This window comes from Macaca thibetana, chromosome 13, assembly GCF_024542745.1.
Source record: "Macaca thibetana thibetana isolate TM-01 chromosome 13, ASM2454274v1, whole genome shotgun sequence".
In the NCBI taxonomy this organism is placed as follows: Eukaryota; Metazoa; Chordata; class Mammalia; order Primates; family Cercopithecidae; genus Macaca; species Macaca thibetana.
This window is the reverse complement of record NC_065590.1, coordinates 83,037,056-83,055,814: the sequence shown is the minus strand read 5'-3', so window position 1 is coordinate 83,055,814 and position 18,759 is coordinate 83,037,056. Positions and strand designations below refer to the sequence as shown.

At 37.8% G+C, this 18,759-nt stretch overlaps 1 protein-coding gene across 9 annotated transcripts in view; it reads right to left on the bottom strand.

Annotated features, from left to right (window-relative positions):
• The window catches only part of ITSN2 (intersectin 2), a 158,168-nt gene that overhangs the window by 26,355 nt on the left and 113,054 nt on the right, over positions 1 to 18,759 (bottom strand). For all 9 annotated transcript variants that reach the window (XM_050753558.1, XM_050753554.1, XM_050753561.1 and 6 more), the window contains 2 exons: positions 17,978 to 18,074; positions 17,308 to 17,499 (listed from right to left, as the gene is read on the bottom strand). In XM_050753558.1, the coding sequence (XP_050609515.1) occupies positions 17,308 to 17,499; positions 17,978 to 18,074 (289 nt within the window). The remainder of the gene's footprint in view (positions 1 to 17,307; positions 17,500 to 17,977; positions 18,075 to 18,759) is intronic.

Here is an 18,759-nt window from a genome sequence, read left to right as displayed (position 1 = left end):
AAGAAATGTTGGAAGTAGTGGGCTAGAAAAAGCTATCCAAATAAAAATTCTAAAAGCAACTGGGGAGGTTTTATTACAACAGACAAATTAGGCTTTAAGGACCCATATGAGATGGTAGAAACAATTCACCAGGAACAAGAATAATTCTGATCTTATTTGCAACTAACAGGAAAGCCTCAAAGTGTAAAATAAAAAACTAAGACCCGTACCCCACCTCCCTCCAAAATAAAAAAGAAAAAGAAAAAATTGACATATCTATAATCACAGTAGTAGAGTTTAATATAGTTCTCTCAATGAAAATAATGAGAATATGAAATATTTGAACACTATTAACAAGGTTAACATAGGAACACACATACAAGAGACTATACATTCTTTTGAAGAGCCCACAGAACCAGGCCAGAGGTGCTGGCTCACGCCTGTAATCCCAGCACTTTAGGAGGCCGAGGTGGGCAGATCACTTGAGGTCGGGAGTTTGAGACCAGCCTGGCCAACATGGCAAAACCCCATCTCTACTAAAAATGCAAAAATTAGCTGGGTGTGGTGATGGGCGCCTGTAATCCCAGCTACTCAGGAGGCCGAGGTGTGAGAATCGCTTGAACCCAGGAGGCAGAGGTTGTAGTGAGCCAAGATTGTGCCATTGCACTCTAGCCTGGGTGACAGAGTAAGACACTGTCTCAACACCACAAAGAACCCATAGAACCAATTTCAATAAACACCAAGGAATCGATATTACTGTAGAAAAATGTTTACTGAATGAAGCTGGAAAATTACACATTTAACATTATTTTCAGATATTTCACTTTAAAGCAAAAGAACTTCCTAATCTCCCCAGGTGGCCTCCTCTGTTATTTACTTGACCTATCGCTAATGTCTGTGATGCTGATGACCCCCTCCTTGTGAGATCCTTTTTCACTGTCTTCCAGGTCACCACCTCACCTCTCCTCACATTATCCTCCCACCTGACGGGTCTGCCCTCCCATGGTTCCTTTGCTCGTTCCTCCTCAACTCTCCCGACTTCCAATGTCGCAGTGCTCTAAGGTTCAGTCCTTGGAACTTTCCTCTACATACTCAGAGCCTTGGTGACCTAGTTCATTCTCAGGGCTTATTTATGTACTGATAGGCTCCCAAATTTACACTCCAGCCTGAACATCTTCTCTGAACCTCTTCACATGTTCTGCTGCATACTCAGTATCCCCATTCAGATGTCTAAAAGGCACATCACAGTAACATCCAAAGCCAAACCCCTAATCATCTCCCAACCTGCTCCTCTATGATTTTCCACCTCAGTGGATGGCAATATCATCTCTCCAGCTGCTCAGGCCACCTGATACTTCTCACACTTCACATTCAATCCACCTGCGGGCTCCATCTTCCCAATACATCCAGATCACTTCTCACATGTCCCCCACGGCCGTCCTGATCCAAGTTATCATCTTGTGCTTGGATTACTGAACTAACTTTCCAATGGATCTCCTGGCTTCTGATCCCTTCCCCCTCTTTAATCTGGCAAGGCAGAGCAATACTGTTAAAACACATCAGATCATGTCACTCCTTTAATTAAAACCCTTGGCCGGGCGCGGTGGCTCACGTCTGTAATCCCAGAGCTTTGAGAGGCCGAGGCAGGTGGATCACCTGAGGTCAAGAGTTGGAGACCAGCCTGGCCAACATGGTGGAATCCGGTCTCTACTAAAAATATAAAAATTAGCTGGACGTGGTGGTAGGCACCTGTAATCCCAGCTACTTGGGAGGCTGAGGCTGCAGAATTGCTTGAACCCAGGAGGCAGAGGTTGCAGCGACCGGAGATTGCACCATTGCACTCCAGCCTGGGCGACAAGAGTGAAACTCTGTCTCAAAAAAAAAAAAAAAAAAAAAAAAAAAAAAAAAGAAATAAAAATAAAAATAATAAAAATAACAAAAACTCTCCAATGGGTTCTTCTCACTCCAGGCAAAAGCCAAAGTTCTTATAAATAGCCCACAAAAACCTAAACAATCTCCCTTATTTCCTAGGTCACACCCAGACCCTCGCTTCCTCCTTCTCTCCTGCTCTTCCCTCCATTTCCACCACACAGGCCTCTGCACTATTCCTCAGGCACCACAGGATGCTCCTGCTCCAGGTATTTTGCATGTGCTACCCCCTCTGCCCAGAATGATCTTCCAGATATCCACGCGGCTCCCTCCAGATATCCTCATACCCCTCCAGTCTCTGCCCCCCGTCACCATCTCAGAGAGGCTTCATCTGAGTATTTTATTCAAAATAAAATCCCTCTGGATCCACCTCCCTGCAGAACTCCCGTTCCCCTTCCCTGCTTTATTTTTCTAAGACACTACACACTTCATTTTGTTTGTTTTCTGTTTTAGCCTACTCAAACACCAGCTCCAAGATGGCAGAAATTTTTGTTTGTTTTATAATTTGCCATATCCCCAGTGTCTGACACACAGGAGGGCTTCAATAAGCATTTATGGAACGTGATGTGAAGATAAACTCTGAGCTGCAGGAGACAGTACAGCAGTGTTAACTACAGGCAGTCAGAGAAATTGACGAAAACTTCCTGGTAGGTCCTTTCTGGTGGACAGGAAGAGTGGGCAAAGAGGAAAGATGAGAGATCACGGCTACTATCATGTTCCCAGAGGAGTAATTAGTAGTGGGCTGGGCCACAAGACCCATCCCCATGCTGTGGGAGGATGTGGAGACTGAGAGACAAGTTATGAATCATAAGTAAGTCGCACCACAGTTAGGAACCACTATTCCAAGTTACAGTGCAAGCAAGAAGCAGCAGCAAACAAGAGATGCCTAGGAAAGGAGAGGGGAAAGATCTGGGCAGATTCCAGGAGGTAAAGGACAAAAGACAATCTGTGATGACGAACACAGAGAGTGCTTGTTCAGATTATGTCACAAGTCCCAGAAAAGTCCTTGCCTATTTGGAGGAGAGCAGTGCCAGTGAACAATGCTATTCTCTGTGTGCCCAATTATGCAGCCAGAGTATCACATAATGGTTTCCAGTTATACTGTAAAGCTCAGTGAAAAGATGAGACTTTAACAGTAAATCTAGATGAATAAACTGCATTTTCTGAAGGCTATCTTTTTATTGAAGTTTTATCAGGACACTAGCAAATTACAAGATATTTTATTTTGTAAAAGAATAGCTTTTCATCCACTTAGCAAATATTTATTGAGTACCGGGTAGCATGCTTCCACCACAAAGCAAAGATATTTATTTTTCCTTTTGGAAATTTAAATAATTACTGGACAAATTTCTAAATTCATGTCTTTTTGAGGCCTGTCAAGGTCTACTCCATTAGGAGTTATGTTGCTCATGTAAGCACAAAAAGGAAAGAAGTTCAAATCATATTTTAATGTTGCAGACCATCAGAAAGTAAACTATTTGGCTCAGAAAATAGTCATATTCTAGAATTTCCAAAAGCAACTGTATTGACAAGTGCAAGATAAAGAAAAATTTTATTGGTTTTATTTTTACTTTTGAATTTACTGTAAAAGGTCATAAGCCTAAGACAGCAACAACCTCCTAATGATAGACAAAAGGGCAGACCTGGCCTCACAGAGCAGTTAGTTCAGGCTAAACTCTGCAGCAGCCTTCTAACCTGCCAGACTTGTACCATGACTCAAGTGACGGAGTTAATGTGAGATGCAGGATATAGAATATTATAAAGAGATATCATGAAATAGTAGTTTCATCATGTTAGAACTTTCAATTCTAACAATAAAAATAACTGTACCAATGTGTATATACTGATTTACAACCCCTGAACAATCCTCTGAATAACAGATAACAACTCTGACCCCTGCTCTATAAGTAAATAGAGAATCTGGAGCTTGGTGGTGAAGAGACTTACCAGAGAAATTAGAGCTACTACATATCTAAATCTAGGTAACTTGTTTCAAGTCTTATATTTTGTAATGGCAGGCCATTTAAAATGGTGCTTACATTGCAATCACTGGAGATTCCATGTATAAACCTACCAGGTCCTAAGCTTGGTGAACTGAATTTGAAAGGCAAAAAAGGTTTAGGATAAATATTCTGAATGCCAAAGCCCAAAGCAATGAAAAAGCAAACAAGGCCCTTACTCTCCTTTAACTCTCTGTTATGTCTAAGTGACATAATTGTTCCCTTACGCACCCTTCTGCTCTGTCACACACACAGTTAGGCCCTTGTATTTAATAGCCAGTTCCAAATAGACTGTTTCATGCACTGTAGCACTTTGCATGAGTACACCGATTACTATAGCTCTGTCCTTGGGCAGTAGGGGTTTCATATGCACATAGATATTTTTTGTTAGTATGACTGAACAGCTTATGACACTATTAATCTCCCCCAGTAGTATGTTCATATGACTCGTATCTTCCACTTGTTTATGACTACATACATAACTGGAGACTTCGCCCCAAATTGCTGAGTTTAGGACACACAAATTCTATAGCACTGACTCTGACTTCAGGTGGCTAATGGATGACCACTGGTGACACAGGGATCCCAGTGGCAGGTTCTTCAGTCCCCTGGAATGTACCTTGACCAGCTTGGATTCATTTAAAGCAGTTAATTTTCTTCACCCTCCATCTTGCAATTAACTGATGACTGTTCTGCTTTTGTGGTTGGGAAAAAGAGCAGCTCCCAGTTAATGGAAAGCAGCATGAGAGAATGAGTTCTGGAGTCAGATCTGGACGCGAGTTCCAACTCTACCACTTACTCAGACAACCCAAATGATTAGTTCATCACTTGGTACACAGCAAATGTTTACTAAATGTTAGCTGTTATTTCTAGTATCTATTATGTGTCAGACATTAAACTAGTGCTTTACAAACCCCTTAAGTCTCATATGCAATATGGGTATTATTATTCTCACTTATACGGACCAGGCTAAGGCTCGGAGGGGTGAGCTGGCTGAGACAGGAATCAAAGCAATCCTCCCACTATACTTCCCACTGCACTCATTTATCATTCTCTTTGAAAGAGTAAGTGATTTTTGCCTTTTGACAAGCATTAAAACATCTCTCTGAAGAATGTCCTTCATAATTTGTTGTTCTTTAAAGCAAAGTTTAAAAAGTGATTCTAAAACTGATTCTAAAAGTTTATACGAAGAGGCAAAGACCCAGAATAGCCAACACAAAATTAAACGAGAAGAATAAAACTGAAGAACTGACACTACCTGACCTCAAGACTTACTATAAAGCTGCAGTAATCAACACAGTGTGGTACTGGCAAAAGAATATACAAATAGATCAATGAAACAGACTAGAGTCCAGAAATAGACCCATATAAATAGAGTCAACTGACCTTTGACAAAGGAGCAAAGGCAATACAATGAGGCAAAGATAGTCTTTTCAATAAATGATGCTGGAACAACTGGGCATCCAAATGCCAAAAAAAAAATATTCTTTAAAATGAAATGTAGACACAGGCCTCTACTCTTCACAGAACTCAAAATGCATCACAAACCTAAATTTGAAACACAAAACCATAACGCTCCTAGAAAATAACGTAAGAGAAAATCTAGATAACCTTGGGCTCAGTGATGACTCTTTAGATATGATACGGAAGACACAATCCATGAAAGAAAGAGTTGATAGGCTGAACTTCATTAAACGTAAAAACTTTCGTTCTGCAAAAGATGTGGTCAAGAGAATGGGAAGACAAGGCACAGACTGAAAAAAAACTTGCAAAAGACATATCTGATAAAGAACTATTATTCAAAATATGGAAAGAACTCTTAAAAGTCAACAATAAGAAAACAAATAAAAAAATGGGCCAAAGACCTTAACAGAGGCCTCATTGAAAAAGATACGCAGATGGCAAAAAAGCATATAAAAAGATGCTTTACATCCTATGTCGTTGGGAAAACGCAAATTAAAACAAAAACGAGATACCACTACACACCTGTTAGAATGGCCAGAATCCATAACACTGACACCATCAAATGCTGGCAAAGATGTGGAACAACAGGAACTTTCATTCATTGCCGGCGGGAATGCAAAATGGTACAGCCACTTTGGAAGACAGTTTGCCATTTACAAAACTAAACATACTCTTAAACTATCTGATCCAGCAGCAATCACACACCTTGGTACTGACCCAAAGGAAATGAAAACTTATGTCCACACAAAAGCCTGCACACAGATATTTATAACAGCTTCATTCAGAATTGCCAAAACTTGGAAGGAATCACGGCATCTTTCAGTGAGTGGATAAACGGGGTACACCCAGACAATGAAATATTATTTAGCACTGAAACGAAAGGATCAAGCCATGAAAAGATATGGAGGAAACTTACATGCCTATTACTAAGTGAAAGAAGCCAATCTGAAAAGGCTGCGTACTGTATGATTCCAATCATATGATATTCTGGGGAGGGCAAAACTAAGGAGACAGTAAAAAGATCAGTGGTTGCCAGGGGATGCAGGGAGAGAGAGCTGACCAGGTAGAGCACAGAGGATTTTTAGGGTAGTGAAAATACTCTGTATGATACTGTGATGGTAGCTATACGTCATTACTCATTTGTACAATCCCACAGAATGCACAGCACCAAGACTGAACCTTAATGTAAACTACAGACTTTGATAATGACATGATGTAGGTGCATCAATTGTAACAAATGCACTGCTCCGGTGGGGGTGCTGTTAATGGGGGAGGCTATCTATGCCTGTGTCAGGGCAAGGGACATATGGGATATCTCTGTGCCTTCCTCTCAATTTTGCTGTGAACCTAAAACTACTCTAAAAAATAAAGTATTTTAAGAAAGTGATTATGAAGACAAATAATTTTAAAACGGGCAAAGGATCTGAATAGACGTATCTCCAAAGAAGGTATACAAATGGCCAACAAGCACATGAAAAAATGCCCAATATCATTAGTCATCAGGGAAACACACATCAAAACCACAATGAGATGTCACTTTATGCCCACTGGATGGCTATAATAGAAGTCAGATAAGAAGAAGTGCTGGGGAGGATGTGGAGTAACAGAAAGCCCTGTACACTGCTGGTGGAAATAGAAAATGGTGCAGCCAGTGAAGCAGGTTCTCAACAAATTAAACATAGATTTACCATTTGACCTTGGAATTCTACTCCTAGACATCTATCCATAAGAAACACAGACACATGTTCACACAAAAACTTGTATACAAATGTTCACAGTAGTATTATTCACAATAGCCCAATGGTTGAAACAACCCAAATGTCCATTAACTAATGAATGGATAAACAAAACATGGTATATACACACAATGGGATATTAATTTGGCCATAAAAAGGAATAACGTACAACTATATGCTACTACATGGATGAACCCTGAAAACATTATGCTAGGTGAAATAAGCCAATCACAAAATGCTACACATTTTATGATTCCATACATACGAAATGTTCAGAATAGACAAACATGGAAACAAGATTAGTGCCTGTTTAGGGCTGGAGGTTGGAGGGGGGCTTAGGGAAATGGAGGTGATAGCTAAATTGTACAGAGATTCATTCTGAGGTGATAAAAATGTTTTACAAGTGATTGTGGAAATGGCTGGACAACTTTGTGAATATACTAAAAACCACTAACTGCATGGCAAGTGAATTATATCTCAATGAAGCTATTACCAAAAAAAGTGATGAAGTTCAGTTTTATCCTTCTGGATACTATTGTCATAGAGTCTTGTCCTTGCTTATTATGTTCAGTCTTTGATTCTCTGACTCTTCTCTGTGTGTCCTTTTTACACAGAGAAAACGCTGTGCAATCTCTGATTTTTCCTTTTTCCTTTTTTTTTTTTTTTGACATAGGGTCTCATTCTGTCACTCAGGCTGGAGTGCAGTGGTGTGATAGCTCACTGCAGCCTCGACCTCCCAGGCTCAATTGACCTGCCTGCCTCAGCCTCCTGAGTAGCTGGGACTACAGGAGTGCAGCAGCACCACTCCCAGCTATCTATCTATCTATCTATCTATCTATCTATCTATCTATCTATCTATCATCTATCATCTATCTTATCTATCTATCGATCGATCTATCTATCTATCTCTAATTTTTTTTGTAGAGACAGGTTTCACCATGTTGCTTAGGCTGGTCTCAAACCCCTAGGCTCAGGGTAATCACCCACCTTGGCCTCTCAAAGTACTGGGGTTACAGGCATGAGCCACCATCCTGCTTTTGTTTCACTGGTATGAGTAACGGTTGTACTCCTGAAGTTCATTATTAGGGGATGGTGGCACACTAGTGTAGAGGCTAACAGCGTGGACTTGGGAGCCAGACCATGGACCACCTCTACCACTTACTAGCTGTGGAACCCTGGACAAATAATCTAATCTGTTTGAATTTCTGCATCTCAAAAAAGAAAACAATGAAGAGGTAATACATTCAAGGACCTTAGAAAAGTACATAGACTAAGAAGTCCTCAAAAAAGAGCACTTTTCCTCTTTTTACTGGTGCGAGAGATGGTTGCAGAGCCAGAATTTCATTATTTTTTTTAAAGTCGTGAAAATAGCACAACACTCTCTTTCTCATATAACCTGTTTCCTGTCTTTGGGTTCCTTTCACTATCCAATCCTTAACTGCTGATCTTCTAGGAGGTCTGATCTTCTTCCCAAATAATCTCATCTACTTTCACTGGTTCCACAACTACCCATATGTATGTCATTCCACCAGGTGGTGTACATCTGATGTTGTCTATCTTGATTTTATCTGACCATCTGCTTGACAATTTCTTTGTGGACATCCCATAGGTGCTCCAAACTCCTCTTCTTCCCCCAACTCTTAATTCTTCACTGCAGTTGGTGGCACCACTATCACACCCTGTCCCTCAAGACACAAATCTGGAAATAACTGACTTCCACCTACACTCATATCCCATCAATCCCCAATTTCTGCCAATTTTCCCTCAGAACTCTGTTTCATCATTTTTTTCTCCACCTTGGATGCATATCAGAATCATCTGGGAGGCTTTGAAAGACCCCCCTGATCAGGCCGAACTTCAATCCATTTAAATTAGGACCCCAGCGACTATAGATTTTTAAAGTTTCCCAAGTGATTCCAACATACAGCTGAGCTAGAGAATTTCTGACTCAGCCCTTGGCCTGCCTCTCAAGCCTCAACTTTCACAGTTCTTAGCTCTGTTATTTCCATTCTAACAATACTGAAATGCTTAAGACGACACTTCCCCACTTCCCCACCATGCCGTTTCTTGTCTTTATCATACACTCCACCATCCTACCCACCGAATCTGGCTTATTGCTACTTATCTTATGGACCTGGCAGTTGCTTCCTCCAGCAAGTCTCTCGTTCACCAATCTATGGTTGAATTTGGTATTCCTTCTATGCAGTCCTTAAGTGCCTGGTAAATATCTATCACTGTGCTGAATATGCTGTTTTATAATTATCTCCATATGGGCCTAATCCCCTCAAAGAACTATGTACCACCTAAGACGATGGCCACTTGACACTCAGTTTTGTATCTCCAGCACCTGCTTGGCCTTATGTAAACACTTAATACAAGTTAGTTGAATAACTTTCCAGAGATGAGGAAAGGCTTTTTGGAAAGAGGTTGGTTGTGCTAGACGTTGATGGATGGACTGGATTTAGATCCGTATCTTTCTTTCCACCCAAGGGCTTATATAACCACCAACACGATTAACTTTAACACTGCTGAACTTTGATGCCTCCAAGCATGCACTGCTGCTTCTTTTACATAAACTCTTATTTTGTACTAAAGGTCTTACTCTACATTTGCAATGAGTATTCATTTGTAAGTTCCATCAATCTTTTTAGAAAAAAGTTGCAGTAAAAATTATGAAAACACAATAGTCTATTATTAGCCTAGATTATGTTTTCCTTACTTTTGTGAGCAACAACATATTAAAATCAAACTTTATTTCACTTTTGAGATACATATGATTATCTCCAAACAAATTCTTTTCATCTTGACCACTTAAACATTTCTTTTGCCCCCTATGATATAAAACAATTTGCTGGCCTGTACTCATGAGACTACATTAAGGAAAAAGAGACATTCCAAAGACATTTAATCATGACTAAATAAAAACCATTAAAAGCTTTAAAGAATGTTTCAAAAGAAATACACAATACAACTAATATAGTTTGTGTTCTTTTAATAAACACACTTGCATAGTTATATTACAATTTTGTAAAAATAAAAACAGATTATCTCATGCCAAGCGTGCCCAGCATTTGCACAATCTCAATACCTTTAATACTATAGTTTTCAAGACACACAAAATAAAATTTTAAGGCAAAAACAGCACTTTGCAACAATTTAATAATTTATTACATTACAGTAGCATCACAGCAGCATTCAATAATGCCACTTTAGGCAAGTCTTTCAGTATTTCCATTATAGATTCTGCTTACAAGAATTCATAAATTGGTAAAAGTCACTCTAAGAAAACTTGGCAAATAAAGCTTTGGACTGGAATTGGCATTTCTTTCTCTACTTTTCCTTCCCCCAGTTTCTTTCTTTTAAACTACAGTATTTATATTTTTAAATGTTTTATTTCAAAACATTTATGTATCAGTTACATTTTTAATAGTTATATTATTTTAAAATTAAGATAAAGTTTTAGAGAAACTATATTATGGATAGGGCTGATTTACATTTTCAAATTTTCTAAAAATCAGCTTTGGTTTTAGAACTGATTCTTTTCATTTCTGGAAAACCTAAAAGGTTTAATCAAATAATTTAAATGTGATTATTATATATTGCAATTTGGTATTTTGATTCTTTACCTCCTACAGAAATTCAAATTCATTCAGTTGAACTCACATTTTAAAATTCTATGTTTCTGATGAACTCTAACCTTCTAATGTTACCTTCTAAGAAAATTGAAAGCTGCCTTATACTGAATGAGGAAGAGAACAAATACTTGGCTGAATGAGGTATTGCAAAAGACTGCATGCACTTTTAAGAAAGACTTAGTTATTATGTCATATGATTTCCATTCTTTTTAGCTTTTTCTTAAATATATGACAAAATGTCATACGATTTCCATTTTTTTTAGCTTTTTCTTAAATATATGACAAAATACCTACACAAAGAGTGGTATTTCAGTTAATATAGTAAATTTATTTTCCAGACTGACATTCAGCTTAAATATGCCAGTATATGATTTAATCCATAGGTACCTGATGAACACATTATTTTCAGATTGGTTACAGATGCCAAATGCTATCTGAAGGTCATTCCTAGTAATTTATATTTATCAGTGTAAAAGTGAAGTGATTTGCACTATAAAAATACCTTTGAAATAATTCATCAATGTATTAGATAAACTCAGTTTCAGAATTATAAAGAAAAAACGTTAGATCAAAATAATGTGGCTAATTAACAGTGGTATGATTTCTACCCCGAGGGTTTAAAAATGGATTTGAAGTAACTGTCTTTGAACTCAAAAGAATGCAAAAGCAGCAAGTTCAGAAAATAAAAGGCAAGAACAGGTAATTAATACAATTTGAAAGAGTCAGTTGAATTCACAAGGACCCAATCTTTGCACTCTTTCAGTGAATGCAGGCAAATCTGTTATTCCATCTGTAAAATGATATTATTGCTTTCCTATTAATGTCATATTTATAAAAGTATCATGAGGATGCCAAATGCTAAAAATAGAGGTGGTCTAGTAACTAGAAATTGCCACCCTAGGGAGCACACATACGTATCTCCCTACAGCCTAATAATGTGATGTATTTTGAAACACAGACATTAGAACTTTATGAAGTTTTAACTGTTGATTCTTTCCCAAGCATCATAGAGTTATGATTTAGGCAATGTATGACTGAAATAATTCATTCATAATGTATAGGCACATTAACATAAATATTGCACAAAATATGCCTCTAACTGAAACTGAGAGGTATAAAAACATATTTCACTCTTTGTAAATAACTTTGAGGAAATATGACTCTGTGATTGTATATACACTTTTCCTGATACTCTGACATTCACAAACAGTAGATTGCACTGCAGTTTGTAAACATTTTAAGTTGTAAAAACTTCTCCTTGATATTCAAATATAGTATAATACTGTCTACTAAAACTCCTTTTTGTTTCAACTAAGTACTCTCACATATATTAGTTTATAAAAATGTTTGTTATTATTTTTTAAAGTGTTTTCCATTCAAGGAAAAGAAGTAAATTTCTATGTCAAAGTAGCCAATGTGGTTGAAGAACAGGCATTAGCCAGAGAAGTCTGAGCCTCAAAGAAGCTCCATGAACACAGAGGAATGCCAGGTGTTACACAGCTTTCCTTCACTCTAATTCATTCTTGACTAGAGCCTGCATGTCTGTTTCCGGGACATTTAAACTCTTAAAGGATTTCTTATGATCTTTACTAAATACATGAAGAAGAATGTCGACCAGTGCCCTTTTGTATACTGGGACATGTAGTCACCTGATTAAAACAGGTAACAATGAACTCTGACTTTAAAATGACTGTAGATATAAATGCTCTAAGCTAGGAAAGGTTTTTCACATCTCACAGTCAACGATGGGAGTCTTTCATTCCTCAAAAATAATCCCTTTTTAGGTCACTGAAAGAGAATACAAACGCTGCAGCACATGATGCAGTATCTTCATCAGCCCAGAGCACATAAAGATTCTAAGGGAACGACCATAGGACAAGGCTCATTCTTGGGACTGAAACAAATGAAACACTCTATTCTGCACATGCCTGCCAGAGCAGGCCACTTTCCTCTTCTCTGAGATTTAAAAAGCTCCCCCAAAATGTTGTTATTCCCATCCCGAATACACAGAAAACAGGGCATGGCTGTTTCCAGTTCTTGGCCTTTAAACAAATCTAAATGTCAGTACTCATAGTGGCATATTACAAAGTAATAAACAGTGTGCACTTGAGGGCAAACCACATATTGAGCGAATTAAGAGCTCACTGTGATTAGGATTAAACATAATAGCAGAACATAAGCAAATTTTATCTGAATTCTGTAAATGAATACACATGTTGCAATAACATTAAAAAAGCATGGCAGCCTATTACAAACCAGTAAGAATAGTTTGTGCAAATAGTGGGTCTTTGTGTGTTTGAACTCCCACCACATAAGGGCAAACTCAATATGCATGCTAATGACCTACAATTATCAAATTAAAAAAGAAGAAAAATGCTAAAGATGCCAGAGTGAACAGCAGGGAAAGCCACACAAAGACCCACTATCCTTTAACTTTTTACAAATAAATTTAAACTATAAGTTAGAAACACAAAAAAATAATCACAAGTGGCTCTAACATTCAAGCGAAGTGAACGAATTGTGTAGGAGATATGTGGTCAGGGCTGCCTGCCCTGCCTCCACGCTAGAGTGAAACTTGGATAGTGGGTCTCTGGGGTGCTTTCACAACTGGAAGACAACATTGGGTCCTAAAAAAAGAAAATGAGGAATAAAATGAACATAATGCAAATTAGGTGGGTGAGATAAAATTTGACTAGTAACAACATGCAACATCAACAAATTTGAACTGTTAAAATTCTCTATTTTAAAAAAAGTTCTAATTATGTAAAAAATGAAAAATAATACTTATAAGGGCCAAAGAAACACAAATGGTAATCTGTAATTTAACTAGCTTTCATGGACTATTACAAGGACTACAAACAGATGGTTCATTTATAAAAATCCGGGTAGGTACAACAAGGATCTCATATCTATTCCTGACTTTAAGGATTAAACATTTTCTGAACCATACCCTATTACAATTATAGGTTAATATAAATAATGCGAGTGAAATTCACAGCTACCACCAACATAATTAACATTACTCTTCATCTTCTTTGAAAAAGCAATTATGACTCTTCAATTTCTGATAAATTACTTCAAATAAACAAAATCGGTACTCCTCACTTTCCTAGATAATTTAAACAGTTGTTTTACAGAAACAATAAACCATCTCAGAGGAATTTCTTTGGAAGTTATCCTTAGAATTACAGAATTGAGAGCCCTTTTATTCCAGGATGGATGACAAGCCTTTAGCCATTCATTTAGGCAAAACAGTAAAGTATTCAGTTTTTAGATCTGATTAAACTAAAAAAAAACCCCACATACACCAGCCAGAAACAAGGTAATAGGTAAGTTACTGCTAATAACTTTGTAACAAAGAGAAATTTGAAACTACTCTTATTTTAAAATAACCTCTTGAACATTTTGTTTTCCCAGCTGTCAGTATGTAAAATGACCAAGAAAATAATAAGTTCCTCCTTGCATCCCCAACATTTGCCATTCCAGCAAACCATTACTACTTATCCTTCATGTACCAGCTCAAATATCTTCTGTTACATCTTTCACAACATGCCGTCTTTCTCCATAAAGATTTAGGGGGTCTTTTTCCAAAACATATTTGTATAAATATTCATTACAGCAACTGTTATATTTATCTGAATGTTGTTCCCCACTAACCTCTAAAGCTACTTCAGAGAATGGATTGTCTTTTCTTGTTTGTATTCCCAGTACTCCTAGTCAGTACAGAGTAGACATTCAAATAATACCAAATGATGAATTTCTTAAATGAACAGTGGGAAGAATGTTAACATAAAATCCAAAAACCCCATAAAAAAGTAAAATCTGAAGCACATAGGAGCTATAAAATCATTGTGTAGGTCAATAATGACTGAAAGACAATTACTCTTTTTCTTCTTATTTTAATCTTTCAATATTTCCTTGTTTGTTTGCTTTGAGACAGGATCTCATTCTGTCACCCAGGCTGGAGTACAGTGGCATGACCATGGCTTACTGCAGCCTCCCACCTCAGCCTCCCAGGCTGCTGGGACTATAGGCATGTGCCACCATACTCAGCTAATTTTAAAAAAATTTTCTGTGGAGATGAGGTCTCCCTATATTGACAATCAAACAATCTTCCTGCCTCAGCCTCCCAAAGTGTTGGGATTACAGGTGTGCGCCACTGTGCCCAGCCCTGCTACTTCCATGTTTTATTTCAGGGAGGGCTTGCATTACAGTTGGTTGTCTTCTAGAGGTGCGCTGTCTTAACACAGTAGCCATAGGCCACAAGTGGCTTTTCAGCTTAAAATTAAAGTTAAATTAAATTAAAAATTGAGTTTCTCAGTCATATTAGCCACACTCCAAACAATCAAGTGACTAGTGGCCACTGTATTGGAGAGTGGAGATACAGACTATTTTCTGTATTGCATAAAATTCTACTGGATAGCGTCGTTTAGACTGGATCTCTCTCTCATCTACAGGTGGACTAAGGCTCTGCCAGTTCTACCCACACTAAAATAGTAAACGAAGCATTCTCTGGGCAAAAGTAATTTCCATGACAAATGTGTCCTTGAATAACTAATAACTAACAGATGATATCAATCTATTTTCTGTCTCATTAGTGTATTAAACTTTTACTGACAACCAGAAACTATGCTGCTTCTTTTTGGAATAAAAAATTGTCACTGAACTCTCTGGGAAAGTTACTTTCCAAGGAGATTGTTACTGCCTTGAACTAGTAGATTTCTTCAGAGTAATTTTCAAATTATCTGCAGAGGGGAAACTGAAAGGACCTTCATAAAATAGGCAGGGGAAAGGTATAAGACATGGGGCCACAGTTCTGTCCTTCCTTTCAAATGGCTTTTGTCTGTTCTTTATATTCCCTATTATATGAGACTTAATTGGAAAAAGTGTTTCAAACAACAACAACATATTTGAAAAACCTAACTTTAGTTCATAGATGCTATAAAAACCAAACGTACTGACACACTGGCATGCCTTCAGGGATCACTAGCCAAAAATCTTCCAAACCCAGTAGGTCTGAAAAGTATTTTCCATTCTCAATACCAAGAAAGATGCCACAGCTAATTAGATAAACTGGTTTCTAAGTAATCACTGTGAACTGCCAAACCATCAGCAGAGCTTAAAAATGATTATTTATTAGGCAACCCAAGTTACAATTTTCTTCATCACTTCTGAAATCCTGTAATATTTTTGGGAATATTCAAATCACAAAAAAACTGGATTCCTCCCATCTCCAAGTTGGGAAACTTAGTTGCTTTATCTAAAGGGAAGGTTTCTCCCAGGGTCAGAACTATCTTTATAAGCTCTAAAGTGAAAATAATGCACAAAATTATAGATATGGTATATATTCATAATCCTTATACTGAATCATAAGTGTATCTCAGTTTTGTTTGGGTTACCATTTATATATGCTCAGCAACTGAATTTAAATGAAAGGCTAAGTATTTTACATTTCATAAGACATATATCATGAGATATTTTAAAAATAAAACTAAAAATCAAAGAGTGGGAAAAAGTGACAATCGTTTCATAAAGGTAAAAAGTTATTTCCAAGTACTATTTATTTCCTAACTTATTACTAATGCTGTATTTATTGTCAACCAAAAGAATGGCTAGGTAAATACCAGAGAGATGATTTTATATAATACCAAACTTCACACTTCGAGATCTGGACCCCTGTTCTGAAAATAATGAAATAGACCTTGATTTATACATCCCTTGTGGAAAAAGGTGGCTATCTAAAGAATCACCTGACAAGAATTTTGCAACAGTCATAAATATTTAAGTTTTAATTTTCTTCCAACATGGATGATACGTAAACAGCGAGAAATAAACGAGACGGTTGGAAATTTAACGGCTTCTGTACGCTAAAAGAGTAATTTTGAATAGGTGAATAGGGTAATTGCTACCTACTTTTTTTTTTCCCCTTGAGACAGGGTTTCTCTCTGTTGCCCAGGCCGGAGTGCAGTGTGTGTGATCGTGACTTACTGCAGCCTTGACCTCCCGGGTTCAAGAGATCCTCCCACCTCAGACTCCCAAGTAGCTGAGACTACAAGCATGTGCCACCACAGCCAGCTAATTTTGGTATTTTTTGTCAACATGGGGCTTCGCCACGTTGCCTAGGCTAGTCTCCAACTCCTGGGCTTAAGGAATCTTGCACACCATGGCCTCCCAAAGTGCTGGGATTATGGGTGTGAGTCACTGTGCCCGGCCACTAGCGACTTTTTATTAAACCAAAAAAGAACATGGGACACTGAAAAAGAGGAAGATAGTGAAAAGAAACTGCAGTATAGATGGCAGTCATACCAAAGGACTCGTAGGAAAAATTATATATTCTTTCAGATTAAGTCTAATACTAAGGTCTAGAGCTAGCAAGTATTTAAAATAAAGCTGTATAACTTCTGACCTTGTAAAAAGTTTCCTTTTGTTTCTTCTCACTTTAAACACTGATCTACATTTGCTATGAATGCTGAGTTTAGGATCTAATCCAGAAAAGGAATAAATGCAGTGCTGTATATTAAAGTTTCATACTAGGTGAGAGGTAAATAATTTAATATTACTCACACTGTTGACTTGGATCTGAGTCTGTCGTCATCTTAACGTAGTTTGAAGGAAAGAGACCAGTCACCCCATTGATCTCTCCTTGCCACCAATCAGGATCATCTTTGTTCATAACATTAATGAGTTGTCCCTTGGAGAAACTGAGCTCATCTTCATTATTGGCTGCATAGTCATACATAGCAATCACCTGACATACTAGCACAAGAATAACAAAATAACACATTAAACAAATTAATTATTTCTTCAAGGGTCAATCATTTGAAATCTCCCTAGGATTTAAATTATTTTAATATTAAATATTAAAATTAGGCTAAAATTTCCCTTGAACTGCTCTCTTTCTCACCCTCCTTCCCCTATTCCTGGTCTTACAAAAACAAGAACTTCCCAACTACAGTTAACAATGCAAGTGAAGTACTTCACTTTAAGTATGATGGTGTAACAATTACACATTGAAAGATTTCAAGGAGTTGAAGTGGTTCAAGTATCAGTGAATAAGCTGGCTGTTCCTACACTGAACTTTTCAGAAAGAAAATTCTCAGTGGCATGTTACTTTTAAGCAGACGTAAAGAAAGAACACATTTTTAATGTTTTTCAAAGAGTGAGCTAATCTAAGAAGTTGCTGAGTTTTAACAAACTCCTCTAAAATGAAATACAAATTAACCCACTTCCATACCAGGATGAAAGGCAGGTGTGGCTCTTTCACTACTTGGACCCAAAAGTTTAACATGACTGGCAGGAAACCATCCTTTCTGTCGCTTTTTTCCTCTGGCCTATAAAATTAGCAAAAGAAATATATAATTGAAAGATGAGATTAAAAACAATCATTGAGACATAACTTAAAAATTAGAAAAACCATAAATGTGTAGTAAATAATTTAATCTTGCCTAAACAGAGGTCTGGTCTTTGCCCTCAGCTCCTTGGAAGTAATCTCTAAATCCTTAGACTATCCTGACTGGTAAGAGTGTCTTAGTTTACCTGTGGGTGCTGGGCCATGCCAAATCTAACAATGCGATGTATGGTGGGTGCTTTGGGTCATGCAGTATCAGCTCTACCTTGGTAGGGGATGGAGACTGATTTCAGCCAAATGGGCAATCAACTATATCTATGTGAGGAACCCCAGTCAAAACTCTGGACACCAAGGCTTTGCTAATTGGCAATACTCTGTGTGTATTGTCACACATCATTGCCAGGAGGAGTTAATACTGTTCATGACTCCACCAGGAGAGGACAACTGGAAGCTCTGTTTTTGGAACTCTACTGCACTCTGCCCCATGTGTCTCTCAACTTGGCTGTAACTTGACAATAAACTGTAACATGAGTGTAACAGCTGTAGTGAGTTCTGTAAAGTCCTTCTAGTGAATTACAGAAATTGAGAGCAGTCTTGGAGACCCCCAAGCTTGGAATTGGTTTCAGATATGAGCATGGTCTTGGGGGCCTCAAACTCAGCATTAGCCT